The sequence below is a fragment of the Plectropomus leopardus genome, chromosome 11, assembly GCF_026936395.1.
Source record: "Plectropomus leopardus strain MGB_pleo_1.0 chromosome 11, ASM2693639v1, whole genome shotgun sequence".
Classification (NCBI taxonomy): Eukaryota; Metazoa; Chordata; class Actinopteri; order Perciformes; family Serranidae; genus Plectropomus; species Plectropomus leopardus.
The window spans coordinates 12,940,150-12,961,652 of NC_142186.1; the positions used below are offsets into that span (position 1 = coordinate 12,940,150).

General features: G+C 38.2%; 1 protein-coding gene across 6 annotated transcripts in view; it reads right to left on the reverse strand.

Moving 5' to 3' along the window:
• cobl (cordon-bleu WH2 repeat protein) overlaps nucleotides 1-21,503 on the reverse strand; it is a 64,691-nt gene that overhangs the window by 34,988 nt on the left and 8,200 nt on the right. For 2 of the 6 annotated variants that reach the window (XM_088084039.1, XM_042490030.2), the window contains exons 3-8: nucleotides 12,527-12,721; nucleotides 9,142-9,352; nucleotides 5,981-6,209; nucleotides 3,903-3,947; nucleotides 3,027-3,115; nucleotides 2,591-2,662 (exon numbers count right to left, since the gene is read on the reverse strand). In XM_088084039.1, the coding sequence (XP_087940165.1) occupies nucleotides 2,591-2,662; nucleotides 3,027-3,115; nucleotides 3,903-3,947; nucleotides 5,981-6,209; nucleotides 9,142-9,352; nucleotides 12,527-12,721 (841 nt within the window). Of the gene's footprint in view, nucleotides 1-2,590; nucleotides 2,663-3,026; nucleotides 3,116-3,902; nucleotides 3,948-5,980; nucleotides 6,210-9,141; nucleotides 9,353-12,526; nucleotides 12,722-14,085; nucleotides 14,270-21,503 lie in introns of those variants that run through there. The other 4 variants (XM_088084035.1, XM_088084036.1, XM_088084037.1 and 1 more) reach the window with 4 other exon arrangements.

The following is a 21,503-nucleotide window of genomic DNA, read 5'->3' on the forward strand; positions in this document are numbered from 1 at the left end:
TATCCCTTAAAGTGGGACCAAATTCATACCACTTTGAGAATGTTTGTAAAGGTCAAATTGCTACTCTAAGATATTTGATGAATATGGGCCAATCAAAAAATAAATATATAAAAGTTATCTAAAACAAAAAAAGGCCCATTTTCCCTACTTTAAGTCAGTTTGCAGAATTAGCAATGCCCAACATGATGCTCTCGGACTGTGTTAGTGTTTTAAGACCACACAGACTGACTGACACACACACACACACACACACACACACACACACACACACACACACACACACACACACACACACACACACACACAGAGTAGTTTAGCCCCCAGTGAACAATTAGAGATAAGAGGCTGGGCTTTTAGTGCTAATGTAGCCAAGGTAGGGTAATCTGATGCCTTCAGGCTGATAACACTGTGTGTGTGTGTGTGTGTGTGTGTGTGTGTGTGTGTGTGTGTGTTTGCTTGTGTGCATGGATGCATGTGTGTGGTCCGATAACAGTCACTGGCCGAGAAACAATCATATCAGAGAGAAAAAGCCCAGCTGCATCAAAGCCCACTGGAAAGAGCAACATGGCTGAGAAGAAGCAATAAGGATAAATATATATTAGCTCCCACCGTCTTTCAGAGTTTAGAATATATTTCAGATCAAAGCAAAAGCTACATACTCTGTCTTTTTTTAGGTTGAATGTTTAATTCAGGCTCTGCTGTCTTCTTTTCTTTTTAATTTCCCTGTTGCAGAGTATCTGATGCAGACATTAAAAGATGAGGAAGACCAGACAGAAAAACTAAAAGAAGAGTACAATAATGGTGACGATGAATATGATTCAATGTTGATGTTGGTGCTTGATATCAAAGAAAACACTAAGAACAAAGAGGTAGAAGGATGGGGTAGTCGATCCAGAAGCTTTGTGCTTGGCAGGACAGGGAAGTAAACCTAAGTGAGCCAGGCAGTGTTTTTCCTGCTAATACAATCAAACACCATATTGATCTGAGGTGAGCCACAGATGGCTGCTGCTGAACTGAAGTTCATGGCTTCAGAATCAAATTAATGTGATTGAATTATGGATATAACAGGTAGAGAGCTGCTTGATGCAGTGTCTAAATGCACGTCTGGTTTAACATGGATGTGCGCTCCAGCTCCGCACACACTGGGGTGATTATAGGGAGATAATATTGAGGTTCCAGTTTATTATGAATCCTCCAAAGTTTAAAGTCGTATAATCTGCTATGTATTTGAATCCTTCTGGGTCCTCAATTGTCTGTGAGGACTGACTGTATACTTCTTCATTCATGTGGACTTCAGGATAAAGGCTATTTATGTCAGTATCACGAATTGCAGGTAGCACTGTTGGTGCTCCCCTTTGGACCTGTGAGTGCGAACAGACTGCTGACTAATCTTTTGAAGACACTTACTGCCCTCTAGAGGACCATCTGTGCACGTGATCACAACTCAACAGTCAACTGCACAGAAGCAACAATTCTGTATATTTTTAAAGAAATATTTCAGTCTGACATATTTCCTATAGATTTGGCTTTTGTGTTTCTGTGGTAATGCTTACTTTGCAGCTGCCACCTCCGCTTGGAGACAAAGATGAAAAGTTGACAGAAAAGTTTAACAGGTAATTCATTAATCATTTACTAATATCCAAAATACCAAAAAATGTGTTCAAGTTACTTAATGACAAAAAAAAGCATGTTTAAATTTCAGCAAAGATGTCACAACTTCTAGGGTCATGCTTGTTAAGCTGACTTATTTTTTCATTTCATTCATTTCAAAATTTCACTGATCAGAATGGAAACTTAAGCGAATACATTTGAATACAGGTTTATCAGACTGAGTTCCATCCAGAAACTCTTAGCCAAACGCTATTAAAATCCTGCTGAGGTTAACACAACAAGCAGATTGGTGGAGACATGTACAGCAGCAGCCTCATTCTGTTGAAGCCTACACAACACGCCCCTACAAACCCCGCCCACCACCAGTACAAGACTCTGAACAAGTACAGTACACTATTAATAAAATATTGTGTACCCAGGTTTAAACAGATAAGGCTTTTATATTAATGCAATGACAAAGTATCAGCAACCATGTAAGAAATGGACATAACAACAGGAACTCCCCATTAAATTTGATGAAATCCAACACTACAGACATGCAACCTTTGTTTAATGGAGCTGCATGTAACTCTGAAAGATAGTTGATTGTTGAGTCTCAATTCCAGGTCATCAAATACTGGCACTTTGGGTCGGTACCCAGACAAACCACCAATTTGACAATCTAGAAATTAGACTCAACAATCAACTATTTTCTTCCAAAGTTACATTCAACTCATTTAAATAGTTCAATTCCTGTTGCAAGTGCAACAAAAGTGTCAAAGAAGTTTTGACTCAATCCTGTGGTAATGTTTACGGTTTGTGTTTGTACTGACACTGCTTTTTATTATATTGTACCCATGTTCTTGGTAATCTGTTCACTCATAGTAAATGATTAGAATGCTTCAGGAAAGAGTTAAAGTGATTAGTTTGTTTAAACCAAATCCCACTTTGATTTGATTTATCACATCTGGACACTGTCAGATGTGTCAGTAATACTTACATTGGATTGTGTGTCTGTATTTTGAGTTACTTTATCATCACAGTCATCCATGCCCAAAGATGTTGTTTCTTTCTGCAAACAGAAGGCACAGCTAACATGCAGCATTCAACTGTTCAGCCATGCATTTAGCCTGCCGTGGCTATCAATCTGTATGAGCATGACTGGCATGCACCACTCAAGGTTAGTTTGTAAATTATTACACCATCAGAAATTGCTCAGGGCACTTGTGCAATTAAATCAATGCTAAACTTTGTGGATAGTTCTGGTGAATTTAAAGCTATTCTTAAATTAATAATTCAAATTTAATACTGTGTTTGTATGACCTATAATAACTTTGATAGTAAAACTACACTGTTAAAAGTGAAATAATTAGAGTGAGACAAATACAAAAACATTAAAAAAAGCAACAACAGCAATCAGCAGACAGCAGTCTTACCTTGGTTTTCCTCCTGCTGAACTGAAAGATACCCAGAAGTCCTTTCTTCTCCGCTCTGCCCAAACTGGTAGTACTGGAGCGAAGTGAGTCTATAAAAAAATAAGGAGGGAGAGTTGGGTATTATGGTGTCTGTACCTCATGAAAGCAAAGCAATGGAGTCAGGTTCATTCTTTGACAAAAATATCATGAGGAATTCAAATGATCCCAGCATGCATAGGTTAGTTAATTAAGTTACCAACAAAATTCATAGTGAGTTTGTTTTTACAGTAGAATACAGTGAGTTTAAAGTACACTCTCTCATGTAAGCCAATTTGGTTTTGGTTTTATTCCTATGATGCTTTACTTTATTTGTGTGTACTTTAATTGGTCATTTTAAAACATTTTGCAATGTTCTCAATATACTACCTGAAAAGAATAATCTACCATATTTCAACAGCAGAGGGCGCTATAGCTTCATTTTTCTTAAAGCCCACCCCCTATCTAACCCTGACAGTCCACAAAACAGCCCATAAGAATGTGTCATGATAACAGTGTTGTCTTGAGGACAGGGAGGGAAGGTAAAGTAACCATTAGAAAAATCACGCAGCTATAATACTGGGTTAATTGGATTCGTAAAAAAAAGTGTAAGTACACTACGTTAAAAAGAAATAATTCCAACCTGACCGGCATTGATTATATCAACACAAGTATCAAAATTACAATGACATTAAACCAACAAATTATTTCTTTGAAAACAGGGGGCTAAAAAGCAAACATGCATGTTCTACACAGTAAAACAGCAGGGTTAATAAGCAAGCAACAGTACGCTGGGTTAAACAGCTACATTTGGTTGGAACCGGGAACACTATGACAGACAAGACATTTCATGACTAATACCTGAGTAGTTAAGAGCAGGAGCAGAGGCCATTTTAGGCTGAAGAACTGGAAAACATGAGGTTTAAAAATCACAAGTTATTTATGGATAAATGACCTGCATTAAAAAATAATCTATTGTATTTGCACTTTTATATCACCACAACACAGCTGGTTGTGTTTCACAAGACAGAAACAATCTGTGAATTTCAACTGATCATGACACAAGCTAAATAAAGTGTAGATTTTCCTCGATAGACCAGCTCACATGCTCTTCATGATAACAGTGTAAATTACAATAACAAAAAATAACATTATGTAATAGTTCTTGACCATAAAAATTGCATAATGTTCTAAACATCCTTATATCCTGCATGACCATAAACTGCAAGCTTTTCCTCTAAGATCACCCTCCGTGACAAGGACAGTATCTGTAAATATCAATGGGTGTGGACTGTTACCATGGTAATGAGCCACAATATCAGATCCTAGACAATAATTTAACTTCCTACTAGATTCAGGATGTTGTATTGTAATTATTGTATCCTTGGGGACAAATCGCACTTAGCAGGACTCAGATAAACATAAAACAAAAAACACAAGCCTATATTTTTGTTTCTGCTCTTTTGTACCTGTTGCTGGTTAAGCCAATATAAACTCTAAAGACACAGAACTATGTCAACAAAATATTTACATGCTTTACATGCTGCACAGTAGAATACAATGTATTGTTGGTTTTGTGGCTCACTGCACTGGAATCTTTTAATAGTTTGTAATGTCTGGGTTTTTTCATGAGATCTAAACTTCGCTCAGCTTCCGTACGCCATACAATCTGGTTTAAGGTGGTAACAGAAATTAAAGACTGATGATGTTGAACTTCATGTTCCCTGAGTAAGAAAATTCTTTCCACCTGTGCTCAACCTTGAAAAGGTCACAGGGCAGCATGCTCTGTAGATGGTAGAGATTCAGGCTCAGTCGCAGTGCAGCACATCCTTGTTCTATACAGCCCACCTCTATTTGCAAATCTGTGTAGAACCATGATAATCAGCTTACATTCTGCATGCAAAGCCTGGCCCTCCAGTTTTTTTCATTTATAATGAAAATAAATTGATTCAACCTGGGTTTTTTTTTTTTACTTTGAATGTAAATAAGGTTCTAGAGTTCATTAAAAAAAGTGACAGGATTTGTCTTTGGTCAAAAATGAGTGTGGACAATAAACATCAAAAGGTTGAAAACAATTAATTAATTAACAATTATTTTTCTATATATATATACTGATAAATAATGTTGTTTGTTTAATAACTGACCCCTGGCTTCCTTTCCCTTTGTAAAGTAGCCTCCAGAAAAAGCAAGTTGAGATACCCCGGGTGTAGAGGCTTTGGTTCATAGAGAGCTGTCTTATCACTAGGGAGTGGAGGTGAAAACCAGCATTTGTGCTCATCTACTGTCCTTAAACAATTACTCATATGACAGAGAATAGAGAATCATTATTAAATTCTGTTGCACAACTTCCTTATTCTAATAGATGTCAATAAACTTTTGATATATTCACTGCCTCTTAATGATGATTAATAATAAAGCAGTTTGAAATTGTAGCTTAGTCAAAACTTTAATTTTTATTCCCTAACTTAACTCAATATGTATCTATTTCTATGTATATGTATTAATACATTTTTTCAAAGACATTTCAATTCACTAACAGCATATGCTTTTTCAATTACTATTCAGATGATGGTAATTTTCCAACCAACATCAGATAACAACATAACAACTTGGCAAGCAAAGACACCAATCAGTATCCGTGATGACGTCTTTTATCTGCTTTAATTAGCTTACAAACATTAGCTCTGTTCATATTTAATATAATCAATTTTATTTTAAAAACTCTATAAACAATATAATAAATACTTTCTTTTCATTGACACTCAATCTACAAATTTTTGATATTGTATTTATAATTTTGGCTCTGTTATGGGTACTTCAGTTTCAGTATACTTTGTCAATTGATCTACATTGATTTGATCAGTTTATTAAACTAAAAGTAATTAAACGGAAACAGAAAACAGAAAAAAAACAGACAGAATCAAGTGCTTAAGATTTACCTAGACTCTGATCATGTACATAGAGCTCCTTGATCCCCAGATCTGTCAGAGATTTATTCAGTGGCAACTCGTGGCGACTGATGCTGTCCTTCAGGAGCAGGACATGCGCAGGGTCAAACTCACACTTGTCGCAGATGACCGGTATCAGAGCCTGGAGTGGCACAAACGGGTTGACCCGTACCACTGCCTTCTGGCTGCCGTGGTAGTTCACCATCAAACGCACTGTTTTCTAAAACAGAGACGGGAGAATGAGACATTAGTGTATAACAAATGAATGAGATAAAAGGCTATTTAGGGCTCACTGTTCTAGCCACCGTGGAAATTTTCCCATTCTGGAGTCACAGAAGTTGCGGTGAGCTAGCAGGAAACAGAGAGTAAAAGCTTCACAAAGTCAAGGTCTTACAGGGAAAAAACAAAATGTGTGAAAAGAAGTCATCCAAACACGCAAAGACACTTCAATAATGAATAACTTAAGGTTAGACTTTGGTTGCTGACAGAAAAAAAGGAACATTTAATAGACTAAAGATGATGATGTCTGTGTTTATGTGCATACACTCATACATTCATGTGATCTTGGATATGTGTGCACATGTGTGTGTGTAGGTAGTCTTTCCAGCAACATTACATAGTGTTCTATTATGGCGAACAGCACTTTTCTCTATACAGCAGTCTTTATCACTGTGGTTCACATCAACCACCATAAAAACACTCCGAGGTCAAGAGCTTGAAAATTCATAAAATGCCTCTTCAGCTGGTGGCACTTCAGTGGCTTTTGTAATTCAAATAAGAGACATTCGGTATTATGTATCACCACAGGGAATGGTGCTTCAGATACATGAAAGCACACAGGCTTCTGCCAAGGTCTCATAACTTCTATAGTGAGTCATTTGTTTCAGTCAAAGCTGTTCCTGATTGATGACAGAATAGTAATAAATAAGAGTAGTACAAAAGGAGTCCATTGTGCAACTAAAAGTTGCTTTAGGTGGTTGATGCTACATGAAAGTCATGGGTTTTGCTAAATCAATAGTTCTTTTTAGATTGGGGAGAGTGTGCATATGTGCCAAAATCTTCTGCTAATCTGACAAGTAGTTTTCCAGGTGCTGGTCACAGACAGATAATCAGACAGATAAACAAACAGACTGACAGATGCATGCAGTGAAAGTCCCTCTGCTCCTTAAGTTCTTAGGTGTTTATTCCAAAAGTTAGCAGATGCTTGAGGTTTAAGTTTGTCTTCTATGAAATATTTCAGGGATGCAGGGTTTATATTTGATGTTAGTGTTAGCTGAATCACTTTAGTTGCTTTTCACTTTGACTGTAACTAATGATTATTTTCACTGTCGATTAATCTGTCAGTTATTTTCGTAATTAATTGATTAGTTATGTGGTCTATTAAATGTCATAAAATAATGAAAAATGTCAATAAGTGTTTCAAAAAGCCCCAGATGATGTCTTCAAATGTTCACAACCCAAAGATATTTAGTTTACTGCAACATTGTTGAAGAAACCAGGAAATATTCACATTTAAGCATCTGAAAATGTGTACTTTTTCCCCTTAAATTACTCAAACTGTGAATTGATAATTAGGGATGTCCCACTCAAGTGTTTTTGCCCCTGATTCCAATTTGAGTAATTTGATATTGAGTATCTGTTAATACCGTGTCCCAATTCGATATTTGTATTTACCTAGATAATACAGCATTATAATAAAACTAGTTCACTAAAAAACTGTAATTCAATTTACAGTGTTGTAGCAGCTTAAATTGAACATGAAAAAAGTTTCCACTTGTTGGAGCAGCAGAATCACAACAAAATCTGAATTTCTGCTGCAAATCATGCTCTCCGTTTACAACTCCTGTGTGATGGCTGACGTACACAAAGCATCGGACGGGGTGCTGGCTCAAAATAACCAATCCCGATCCTTAAAAAATGTGTTCATTAGGCCCGATACTTATCAGATTAGTTTGTGATAAACTTAATAATTGACAACCAATCATTGCAGCTCTACTTGTGATGTTACACTGATGTTAAAATCATACTTTCCTGTAATGTGAGGGTAGATACTAGAAACACCTCTAACACAATCCAGTTCAATACACTACAAATGTAAGTCTCCAAAATTATCATTAAGTTAAATCAATACCTTTCTAAAACATTTCCAACAAAAACTGAACATTATAACCTTCATGGAGATAGGATATATTGCACGGCTGTCGTATTAGATGGTATTAACTTTAGCTGAGTGCATCTGATAAACAACTGAGTGTTCAGTAAATCACAGTTAAATAACTTCATCTTAACAGCAGAGACTGGCGGCACAATGCAAGGACAGATAAAATAGAGTAGAAGAATGACTGACAGCAGTGTCTGAAATAGTGTCAGTCTCTGGCCTGAGGCCAGGAGAGTCAAAGGGAGAGAGAGCAGCCAGTGAGCCCTGAGAAGAGCAGAGAAATAATGCATGGTAACTAAAGGTAAGGCACTCATCAAATATTCAAACTGTAGGAGGAGAGCAGAGGAGAGGCAGAGAAAAAGGGAGAGACAAAGAGACTAATGCTCAGTAGAAATAAGTTCAGATCGACAAGTGAGTTAAAAAAAAAAAGATCAAAACAGGATAGATGATAAAGACTAAAAAAGGCACACTTGGACTGAAAAAAAGCAATGTAAAGAATTGATTCAAATGTCATGCTGGCAAGTTATTCCCACAGGCTTCCTACCTTAGCATGGGCTCTTACAGGTTTCACTGGCCTTGCTTTCTGCCAGCAGTCAGAGGTAAAGGGCAGAGAGGCGAGGGACGGACATTACGTAAGGCTCCAGGGTAAGGAGCTATGCATATAATACATGCAAACAGCACAGCAAATATATTAAGGGCTTTTTCACTGGACTACATAATTCTACTTTACAAAATAACATGCATTGCTTTGGGATATATTCTTCTAATTTGTTATCAAATTAACTTGTAACTTGTTATCATGTACACGCTAATTGTTAAATTTGCAGTTGTTGTTAAAATATTAGATTCTCTGTCCCAAAACACGCAAGACCCCAAGCCAAGCCTATTAAAACTAATATCAGCAGGTTTAAAATGTGCTATGACATGTTTTAAATCCTAAATAAAAAAGGAGACAAAGATCCAGTTGACAATATCAGGCTCTTCTGTAACTCACCTCTGGCACTTTGGGTGCCAGCCTGCGTACCACTTTCTCCTCCAAAACTTTCTCCTTGATGAGGACACAGGCCACGTTGAGGGAGCCCAGCAATGCGTTGGGCTTGAACCCCAAATTGTGGCCCTCGGGTGACAGCAGCTCCAGGGTGTGCAGTGCTGGATTCAGGTGGTAGCGGCTACACAGCTCGACCAGCAGGTCCATCAGCGCCTTACTGTGAGAGGAAGAAAGAAAAAGAGAAGGGGAGAGAGAGAAAGTGAAAGAGAAGGGGGAAGAGGGTGGGGAGGAGGGAGGAAGGGAGGGAGTTTAGAAGAAAGAACCACAGGAGGAGATGGGGAGCGAGAGAAAGAGAGGGAGGCAGAAGAGAAGATAGGGTTACAATGCCTACATCGCATTAGCTCTGCTAAAGAGAATAGTAATTACTTCATACAACAAAACCGAGACTCACTCACACCTGATGCACTTAGAAAAGGATGGCTCATTGACAGACGAAAAGGTTATGATTTGAAATACTGAGCAGTTTTACCAGAGATACTGTAGACTGAACAGCAATAGCACTAATGTTGACATTTAGATTAAAAGGCTGTCTTTGTTTTTTTTTTCAACTCCTTCATGAATATTTCTTGGTCATTTTGGGCTCATGATGACAGGATTTGCCTATCTGAAAATCCTCCTAACTATCATGAGCACCCACTAAAATAAATCCATATGATGACTAAAAACTTTGACTGTGACTTTGTCACCAACCGATTTTGGGCAGATGAAGTCTCACTTGTTTGAAGCTGATATCCACTCTTTTAACCTTAAAATATATTATTTGTTACTATGATAATAATGGTGATCTTGGATGTTTGATTAATTTGATTATTCTTTATACATTTTTAATGAGATTTTTTTAGATTATTACCTATTTCACTTCTTTTTCCTCCTAAAACTTAAACCTAAACTTTAATCTCAGTTTATTAAACAGAAAAATGTAATAAGCTGTTTAAGAACATCATATAACTATTTTTCCCTGAAACCTCAAGACTGAATATTTTTTATAATTAAGTAAAGATGTACAACTTTTTTATGTGGTGATCTCTTAATATTTTTATTCTACGTTCTTCATCAGTATTTGTGTCCCTTATATTTTCATTTGCACATGCTGCTTTTGTTTACCTGATTTTTTGATTATTATCCATTCATTTAAAAAGAAAGTGGTACACCTAGATCAGTCTTTAGTTACAATATTGATATTGACTAAAAATTTACATTATGTGAGAGGGGACTTAAAGCTGAACATAGAACAAAATAATATTTAGAAGAAATGTTTTTTTAAAATGATCAAGAAAAGGTCTAGTATTAACAAGGTCTTACTCTAACTTGTGTGGGAGACTTGAAAACAAATGCCAAAAAAAAAGAAGGCAGAGAAGCCACTTATCATATACTGTAGATTTAATCTGTATGGCTTATGTAGGCAGAAAGTCTAAAGAGCCTCCCACAATAAAAGGGCAATGACAAAACATGGAGAAAGAAAAACGACAGGCAAATTGCAGAGTACATGTTGATATGACTAACTACTTCTATCCATTAAACCACAGAAGGAGCTCTGAAGTCTGCTTCGATGCTTTGTGTGTTTGTAAGTCTGTGTGTGCGGGGGGGGATGCAGCTGATGAGGAGGCCTGCAGTACAACCTGTCAATCCTCAGATAAAGAAACCAAGAGACAGTCTCCAATGTTTTCTGGGAACAGCCAGATCAGATGACAGAACTGAGAGAGATACCGCTACAAAGGATACCATTGACAATCACTAACACACAGACAGAGTCTACAACTAAAACGACTGTCTGCAATCAGCAGACCCAGTGTCTTGTGTTACTATGTGCTTCTTAGGCTGATTTTGCATGTCTGTTCATCAAAAACAAGTCACAACACAATCAATATCCAAAAGGAATGAAAAATGTAAAATTAAATGCAACATTATGCATTAAATGCATAATGTTACATTTTAACCTGTTGCCCCCCCCATCCTTGCTGAACTTTAGTTTAACTGCTGTCTGCATCATAAACTGCTGATGACAAGTTACTTTATAGGGGCATATGTTTGAGATTATGCACAAGGCATCTACATATAATTTTTCATTTGATGGACTGTTCCAGTCATAAAAATGACAGCTTGGGTTTGAATATTAATCTAAGTGTAATAATGATATTAGTAGAAACAATCAATGACATAAACAGATAAGGAATGTATAGGAGAGCGGAGGTAATGCATTATCTAACTTTACCGCTACTTAAGGAGTTTAGGTCTCGTCAGGGTACACTGGGGAGCAGAAAATGGCCCCTAATAGAGATGTGCAGCTATAAAATGTATTCTCTGTATGCTGAAGTCATCACACATTGAATGGAAAAGCAAACTATGTACTACTATGACACAATATTAGCTATAATCAGATACGTATTTTACTACAGTATTGGCATCAACTTACAATTATTCCACAACAGAGCTACAATTAGTGAGAGACTGTCTGGGGGGGGGGGGCGGAGGGGTTGTACAAGTTATTATCAGCTACTAATGGCACATCTGTGTGTTTATGACACCTCAGCCAAATCTTATCTATGACCATATGAACTATTACAGTGTCAGGCCCTGATGTTACTGTGTAAACACAGCTCAGTTCTATGCTGTCATAAATATATTCAAAAAAATGCACATATATAAAGGTATGCTATGCTGTTTGTTACTGTTACTGTTTGCAAACATGCACAACAGCAAAACTGGAAGTAAGAGCGAACCCCTGATTCACTCTTGTTTGGCATTTCGCCTATTTGTGGTTACATTGTTTTGAGCTTTTTTAAGAAAAATCCTGCAGTTAAATTTAAAAAAGATACCAACATTCTGTTACTATTAGTGAGAAGTAGCACAGAGACATCTATGGGCCTATAGTTTGTCTATAGTTACTCAAAGAGCGCCACGTTGTTCTGAATAAGGGAGGCATCCCTGATTTTCTGCCCCAAAGAAGAGAGCCTCATTAGAGGCAGAGAGCGTTAGCAGGACAGCCTTCATCTGGAAGCGCTCTGTGACAAAGCTTATGCTGAGACTGGGAATGGGACCCCTTGACAAGGCCCCACTGGCACAGCAACGAAAACAGACCTAGAAGCGACAAACAGGTCTCCCACTGTTTGTCAGGTGACTGGCCAATGAAGGTCAGCCAGACATACAATAAAATCATACTGTACAGCAAAGCAGCACAAAGATCCTCATATTCATAGATAACAATAATTTCATGTAGGTATGGATGGATAGACATTTTGCAGCCCACAGTATTCATACGCAAACAAATGATAACAAGACATTTACAGACAATGCAATGTAAAGACAGCAACAAAAACCTGTGTCCTCTCACCTGCCATCCTCAGTTACAGAAGTCTGATATCCCTGTGGTAGGGTTAGCTGTAAATCCACAGCGGGTCTCAGTACATTCTCCTTGGTGTCTATGCCTGATGTCCCTCCCCCATCAGGTACAGTGTTTCTGAAGATATGGCGTGGGGCAGGTAGAGGGGCCTGTGGCGGAGGTGGGGCACGTGCCTTCATTCTCCTCCTGAGAGATTACAATGATAAAGATACAAAGAGGATAATTTTATTAACTTTTTAGGTGTTTGTTGTAGTTTGCTACATTGTATAATTTTTCCATGAAGGCCTTTAGCACAGCATGCTCAAAAATAAATAAAAACACATATTGTCCTTGGGTATCACGTTTACAATTTGCATATCAATCCGTTATCTGATCCAACAAAGATTTATGATGTTTTGATTATGTTAAGTAAACAGTCTATCGATTATTTAGTAAAACACCTCATTCCATGCAAAGTTTAACTTTCTGAATCATTATTATTAATTCTTAATACAACAAATTAAATTATGAGGTAAATTGGTTCAGCTGAGTCATTTGTCTTTGTCTTGAGTTCAGTCTTAGTTACACAGCATGACACACTGAACAAAACCCACTGCGACCACCACAGGAGCAGCCTGAATATCAATGACTTTCCTCTATTTTTCTGTTTTTGACACCACCTTTTCTTTTCACTTCGATTACATAAAAGTCTACAGATATGCTGATCTGATCCTTTTAGTCATCAAGACGATACAACCCTGAGCAGCTGCTTATTACATCTGTTTCATAACAGATGTAATTACACCCTTTCTAATATCATTTTTGAGCATTCATACTTTTAGAAAAAAATGCAGTGTCAAATAATCAATGTGTGCTTTCAGAAGTCAAAGTCTAAATAGCTTTTTGCAGGTGAGGAAGCTCAGTTTCAATAGTTCAATTGACGGGTGAAATAAATTATTATTCTCATATCCCACTTGACACCATGCAGTCTATCTTTTTAAATAATAATTTGAAAACATAAAAGACAGTTGTCACAGCATAAAAACAATGATTTGATGAAAATCAAAGTCCAACTGAATCATGAATTTAGAGAATCATGTCTGACAGCAGAAGAAACCTCTATAAAACTATATGGGGGGGCTGAGTTGCACAAAATTGACTAAATCAAAATGATAAAATTAGAATTTTCTATTTCTGGTAGCACCAGAAAAACTTTCAAAACAGCAATATTTATTGGTTTGGCTCAGGTGTATACATTGCACAATTTAGTTTTGAAAACAAGGTAATATTTTTTAAACAGACGAGAATGAAAAGCACACTCAAAGCACCGCTCCCATGGGCGGAGATGTGGCAGATGTCAATGACATGCTGCTATCTGCACATTTGACCTCGGCTCAACATAAACTGTACTTAGCCTGACAGAGACAGCTGATTAGACAGAAATCAAACACTTCATTCTGCTAAAAATGACAAACAGCTATTCTATAGCACACATTTCAGCACGCACGCCCTCTCTGTCTTTGCTGCACAAATATTAGCCTTGGATAACAAATGGAAAACACCCCACTCACGTCAAATACAGTCCTTGTGTTGACTGAGTGTCCCAAACGTGTTATGTATCAGGCTGTTTATAAATCCAGTTTCAAGGATAAGGCATGCTCTCGGAGAGAAGGTGAGTGTTAAATCTAGTGGTGTATAATCCAGTCTCTTTCAAGGTACTCCTGCCCAGTGTAAGGGGTGAAGAGAGCACAGCGTAGGAAGAATGCACATGAACATAGCACAGTGAGCGGACTCTAACCTGGCTGAAGTTAACTATTAACAGCTGAGTCGGATATCAACCAGCTCTCACCCACAAGACCCAGAGTCACTGACTCATTATGCAACACATAAAGTGTTTTTCAATGGATGCATTATAGGGATGACAGACTGTACTTCAAGGTTTGACAGCATTGATCATAATCTACTTAGGAGTCACACTGCAGATAATTTCTAATCACAAACTGCAAGGTGCTCTGAGTAAAGATGTGTTTAAAAACGCCTGCTTTGGTCACAAGAAATTAAGAGAGGAAAATTATTTCAAGAGCACCATATAGGAATAATTCACCCCCAAGTGACCATTTGGATATCAATTACTATCACTGTTGTGTGACTTTGGTGAATCCACAGGTCTCTTTTTAAAAAACCAAAGCCACACAATAACACAAACAAACTAACTGAATGAGGCAGCGGTAGACCAGCAGGTTCCATGTTCAGCTAGGTAAAAGTACTGTTTTGTTTTGGGGTTTTTTCTCAGTGAAGACTGGTTTTGAAGAGAGTATAGAAAAAGCTTTATTTTCGGTTTGTAAATTGATGCCTTGCAAGGATTTCACTGTTGTTAAATGTGGGCCAGTTTTACTTAGTTTCATTAAGAATTTCTTTTCATATCTGTATTCTTCAATCACAGGAGGCGTGCAAAAAACAAAGTTTTCTCATGAATTCAACATAACACAGAGTGGGTGATTGATCCACAAATTGTCATTTGGGGGATGAAGTATTCATTCAAAATTATGTATATGTGTGAGATTTTTGTACTTTTCTGTTGTGCGTGTGTGTGTTTCGAAGGTAAACAGAACCAGGCTCTGTGGAGCTGTGGGACTGGGTCCTAGCCAGGCTTAACACAGTCAGCTAGTATCCTTCTCTCCCTCTCGGTTGCTGTTTGTCTCACCATAACATTTCACTCTCCCTCTCTCTCTCTTTCCCTCTCTCGAACACGCACAAAGACTCCTTTAGGAAAAGCCTCGTCTCCCACAGAGTTAGAATGAGCGAGTGTAAACCAAGAGAGAAAGAGTGAGAGAGTAAAGGAGAAGCAGGGAACGAAAAGTAGAAAACCCTGCCCCGGCACGGGGGGGTGGGGGGTGGTAAGTGCTGAGCAGCAACAGGGACTGAGTTACAAATGGGCTAAAACACACACGTTACTAATGGACCTCTCAAAACCACTCAGGTCTTTCCACTTGACTAACCAGCGTTAAAAAGGATATATTTCTTTCACTATATTCTTTTAAAGCTGTTTAAGGTCAAACTAATGTTTCTAAGATTTTCAAAACATCATCCAGGACATCATGTGAGCAGCTATGAAACAGAGTGAACAGAGAGATCTGTCAATACAATTTGGGGTCCACAATTTAGATAAAAAAAATAATACAACCAAGAGCACCCTGGGATGGGAACATACACTAATTCATCAAAGTTTCTCCAGTAAGTAATCCACACAGCATATCATGCTAACACTGGCATACAATATATAGATAATGTCTCATGATTGCAAAGAGTAGGATTATTATTACAGGTGAGCTGCACATATCTTCCATCAACTGCTACACTAAATTTTAACAAAAAAAAGTAGTCCCTACAAGTTTGTTAAACTTGTTATCTATGTATTACACTGAAAGTAGTATATGTGGTTAAAACGTATTCCTCCTTCTCCAGCATAGAGGCGTGGCTGACCTGACTGCCATGTTAGAAACAGTCGAGCCAAAATTGAGCACTGGCACCGGCTGTGGCAAACTCTATCATTTTAGTTTCTGAAAACATTTGAGGCAAGAAATAAGCGATGCAGTAAGAAAAACTTCATATCATATTTGATAAGCGCTGCTACAGTTTGACCACATTTAACGAGCAGTGACTGACATGACTGACAGCTGCGTTAGAGAGACTCCTGTGCTCTCATTGGTAGTTTGCATGGAGCCACTCTAGCAAATGCCATTGGAAGCACTAGGAGGAGGCAGAGAAACCTGACTTCTTTATCATAGATTATCTGTCTCATTTACTTCTGTCCAGATGTAGTGACAGTTTCAGCAAATGAGACAAAGTTATAAAAAAAGTTATTTTTATACAAGTTGCCAACTGTAGCTTTAATCTATAGCTACAGTAAAACGTCTGGCATCCTCTAAAAGAAAAGGCACAACCTGACAGGTCAATCACCATTTCTTAAAAGCAGGGAACTCTATTTTACATTTATTTACCCACGATAAATGTGACTGTACAGACAACTTTGTGTTTTTTTTAATACTCCATGAGTACATAAGATTAATTAGGATTTTCACTCCTACTACAGCTTTCTCACTTCTGAGACAATGCTGGTTGCCAGCTATTAGTGAACATGATTTTATAGTATTATGTTGAAGTAACAATCTTGCAACTTCACAGGTGTCTAGAGGCGCGTTTCCACTACATGGTACCGGCTCTACTCTACTCTACTCTACTCTACTCTACTCGCCTTTGATATCAAGTACTTTTCTGGGGGTCATTTCACATTAGCTAATATCCCCTCAGTGTAGCTGGTCATCATAGCAACACTGCGTGAAACTGTCGTGATGTCATCTTCAACGCAACACACATCCGCACAGACTCACACTTGCTGGATACGTTTGTCAGCCATCAAGGTGAGGAACGTTTGCACCTCCACGAGTGACCACGGCGTGATCTTTCTCTGCCATTTTGGGAAAGAAAAAAAAATGATACAAAATAGCTTGGCTGTTTAAAAATGGTGGGCATGAGTTTGCACTGTTCAGGGTATTCCTGTGCCACGCATTGATGACATAATGACGCAGTGATGCAGTGATAATTCCCTCTGACCAATCGGTGGTCTGCAGAATTTCCACGTCACCTTTCAGTACCTCATAGTACCCGGTTGGCTTTTTTTGGAACCCCAAGTAGCAGGTACCAAAAAAGGTGGTACCAGGTACTTTTCCCTAATGGAAAACCAAAAAAGGCAAGAGTAGAGTAAAGTAGTGGTACCATGAATTGGAAACGTGCCTTAGGTGTCACTCTGAAAAATACAAACTGCAGTTCAATCTTCCAAAACACAACACACCTAAAGTGCGTTTCTTTAAGTCAGTAGGTGGGTTTCCATTATGGATTTCTGCAAAACTTAAGCAATATTTTTGAAATTTTGATAAAACACAATTGTGAGATAACTGCATTTCCACTGAGTGATATCATGCGACTTCTCTCGCAATGTTACGCAACTTTCCTCATGCGATAACATACCAAGACGCATGGCGATGGATGTCCAAAACATAGGTAGCTTTATTTCTATAGCAGCCACTCAATACAGCCAATCTAATATCGCCATAATTTCTTTGTCTTGTGTAAGAATTAAGGAGATTTCTGTCTCTTCCTCCATCCACACATATCGAGCCATGCTTTGTAGAATGTCATGTGACTTTGTTACTTTTTTTCTTCTTTGGGTTTACTGGCAGTTGGCATCCATAAAGTTGCATTACCGCCACCCAGTGTTGCACATGATATGACCTTTAAGTGTTTCCATTTCAGTTTTGTGAAATATAGCTTTTCTGAATCGCCTGAAATACCACCTCATGCGAGCATAAAAAAAGGTTTTTGCGAAAAATGGGACTTCTTTTTTGATTGATTGCCATTTTTCCCTCAGGCGTATTTTGTATTCACAATTTCAATTCACACAATTTGAGGGTTGATGGAAACCCACCAGAGATACTCTCAGTCTGACTGGTGGTTATAAGTAGGAAGACTTGAATGCTGTCTCAAATACACATCCATTTTTTTTTTAAATAAAATAAAAACTGTAAAACTGACAAAATCATTATTAAGCATTTTGTGAACTTTAGCATATTGACTACATACAGAATCGACTATATGTCAGTGCAGTGTCTGAGTGAGCTCAAGCTGTTTTAACCTTTCCTTTGTAAGTAGATGTAGGCCCTACCAGTCATCCTATTTGACCGTCTGTGTGTTAGCCTCTTTAACAGATTAGTCTGAGTGTCTCCATGACTGTCTATGCATGTGTGTGTGTGTGTGTGTGTGTGTGTGTAAGTGTATTTGCAGTGAGTGTCTAAGGTATAAGGCTACCTCCTCCCTGACCCAAATACAACCTTGCTCCCTCCTGATCAAGTCACTTGGGATAAATCAAGCCTGGATGTGTGAGCAGGGCTGTTTGTGCACATGTGTGGTTGTGTTTGTGCAAAGATACAGATCAGTGTGAATGCAGGATTAAATGAAAATTGCCCAAAATTAAAACTGTGCCACGGACAGATGGAAAAGGTGTCAGATGATTTCAGTATGCAAGCAAAACTTAAATCCTCTTCAAATTACAGGTTTGGTGAGATCACTGCACACACAGCGCGACTGAGTGTGCAATGCAAATCCATGAGCTGCACACACTCAGATTGCTGTTGTTAGTGGACAAGTTAAATTACATAACAGTGCTCAGACACACTGGAGACTACCTTAAGGATTTTGCTGGGGAAAGAAATAACAGTCAGTGGCTGTATTTATCCAAGCCCTGGAAACACAGCCTAAAAAGTTCCCACCCTGGAAGTCTTATAAAAAATAATGGAATATATTTGTTTCTGTTCTGAACTGTGCTCTGTCAGCACAACCCTCACCAGAACTTATTCCAAGTTTTTTTAGATGAGAACTATTTTCTGCTATGCCCATATCCTTCTAATCTTCTCTTGAGCCTTAAAAGTAACCAGATACAATTCAATTACTTTGTGTTAATCATATTTATCTTGCTTTCTTAAGGATCCAGGCTAAAATTCTGATATAGTAAAAACTGTCAGACAGTCTGTTACTAATAATAACAATTCGTTGGTGCAGAATGCTATTAATGGGACTGCAACTGAGAAAAGAAGACAGACGGGTGCTGTCTAAAAAAGTCTGCTGTTGATGTGAGTAAACACAACTATGATTAAGGCAGCAGACAGAGCCACATCAACTCATGAAGTCAGTAAGTCAGTCAGAGAGACAAGACGGATGGACAGCCAGACGTGTCTCCAGTCTGGAACATAGACATCCCGTCAGATGGGAGTCTGTTTAGTGTCAGACAATAGGATCACAAAAACAATGAGCCACTATCTACTAATGAAGCCAACCAACTGGGAATGGAGCAGATTAATGGGCCAAAAACACAGAGCCGACTGGCCTACATTCACTATGACGTGCTGTGTGCATCCTTAGAACATAAACAGTGGATGAAACCAAAATTCTATGGCAATAATAAGGGTTGGTGTAAAAATAGTCTACATATCAACATTACATTGTTTGAGTAACAAACAAAGAAAAGACTTCAACACCGGCTGTCTTCAACACCGGCCAAATTATTGCCTAACCTTTTCCAAAAGCTGGGAGAAAGCTGGTGTTTCAGATCTATTCTGTCCTGTCAAACAGATGTTTGAAGAGTGTAAATTCCTAAAACTTTGTAGTTAGCCTTGTGGAATTAAACCGAGCATTCACAATACTTGAAATGATTCTGACTGAAGAAATACGATCACATTTATATACATAGCTCTCTGAAGCAATTTCCTGTCAATAGCTTTAAAGACAGTTTGAGAACAAAAAAGGCAGCAATAGATCTGAGGTTGGCTATCAATTGCAGTGTTGATGGTTTGATCACAGTGAGTGAGACCTATCTTTAAGCAACACCCTGAACCCAAAAGCCTTCTTCACTACTACTGCTAAAGTTTAGAAGTAGTACTGTAGAAGTATACTATTCTAAAATTCAGAGTTAAAATGTAGTCAAAGAAACACTGCAAAATCATTTTGATTTAAAAAAAATTATAGCTCCAATCTGTCAAATTACTGAATGTTTACAAAATCAAAATGGCCTCACTTCATGTTCATACCCTCAAAACTAAGAATATTATTGAGAAGGTAAATCAGTAGAAACATCAACAAAGCAAGCATGTTTCATCCCCGAGTGCCACTTAAAGAGCACACCCACCCACTTGCGTGGAAGTACACACACTTGTCTGCGCACACACTTGAGTTTTAACCTTCCAGTAAGTTTTAACCTGCAATGGACAGAGTGTGGTTGATTCACATCCTGGACCCTGAGCCACTCCCCTCACACTCACACACACTATCCTGCTACCAAGCCAGCAGCATACCCCTCGGGTGTCATGGTGTCACCATGGCAACCTATGTTTACACCTCTTGACTGCACAGAAGAGTGCAGAGCTCAATTTAGTAGCAGCTGTCGATATTGGGTGCATGCACACAAGAGGTGAGTGACCCAGAGACAGAGAGGCAGAAGTGAGCAGGGACAGAAAGCAAGAAGAAGACACAAAGAGTGTGAAAGACTTTTTGCTTTTGAGGTGAGTAAATAAGATATATGAGCTCAGTAAAGTGTTTGTTTGCAGTTGCTAGGCATATATTTTCCTAATTCAGCACATGCCTTAATGCTCATATGCCACACTTGGTTAAAGCCTCACCCCAATGCAATGCCAAGTAAACTGGCTTGTATTATTGATAATGATAGTCTGACCCTCTGTCTTCACACTACTTAGACAGTCCACCACGACTTCACCACTGTCCAAAAAAAATAAATCAAAATATAAGGGCACATTGAATTACATCTGATTTTCTGCATGTTTTACTTTGAAAAGAATGACACCAATTTTGAGGCATTTCAAATTTGTTTGGTAATCCAACATTCAAATTATGCATGCAGTGAATGCCATTTGAGCTAAATCAAACCTGCATCCTCGTACTGGTGAGGAAGGATAGCCGGACCGTCAGACTGGGCTTTCAAATCATAATGGTAAGCTCAGTGGCTGGGGACAGACTGCCATCAGTGATGGGCAGTCGCATCGACCATGGGTCCAACCCTACCTGGTAGAACTATGTATGGTGTCATCCATTCATCAAAAAACAGCTTCATCGCGCTACTAGAGGTCTTAAAGTCTACTGGGAACCTTTTACAATGCTGCATTTGTGGAAAAAAATGAAATTATGGCATAGGAGACCAGATGATATTTACACAGGCAACCATTTCAATAGCATTAACATGACTTGATACAAGATAACCTGCTAAATCCATTTTTGACAAACATACTTCCTCAGTAATAGTTACATAATTCTCTAAAATCGATAAATCCTCCAAAGTTATACAGGTCCACTAACAAAACGGACCCAACCTCAATGATTCTCTGCGAGGCTGTACCCCTCTGTGTAAAATTACGGGCTATTATGC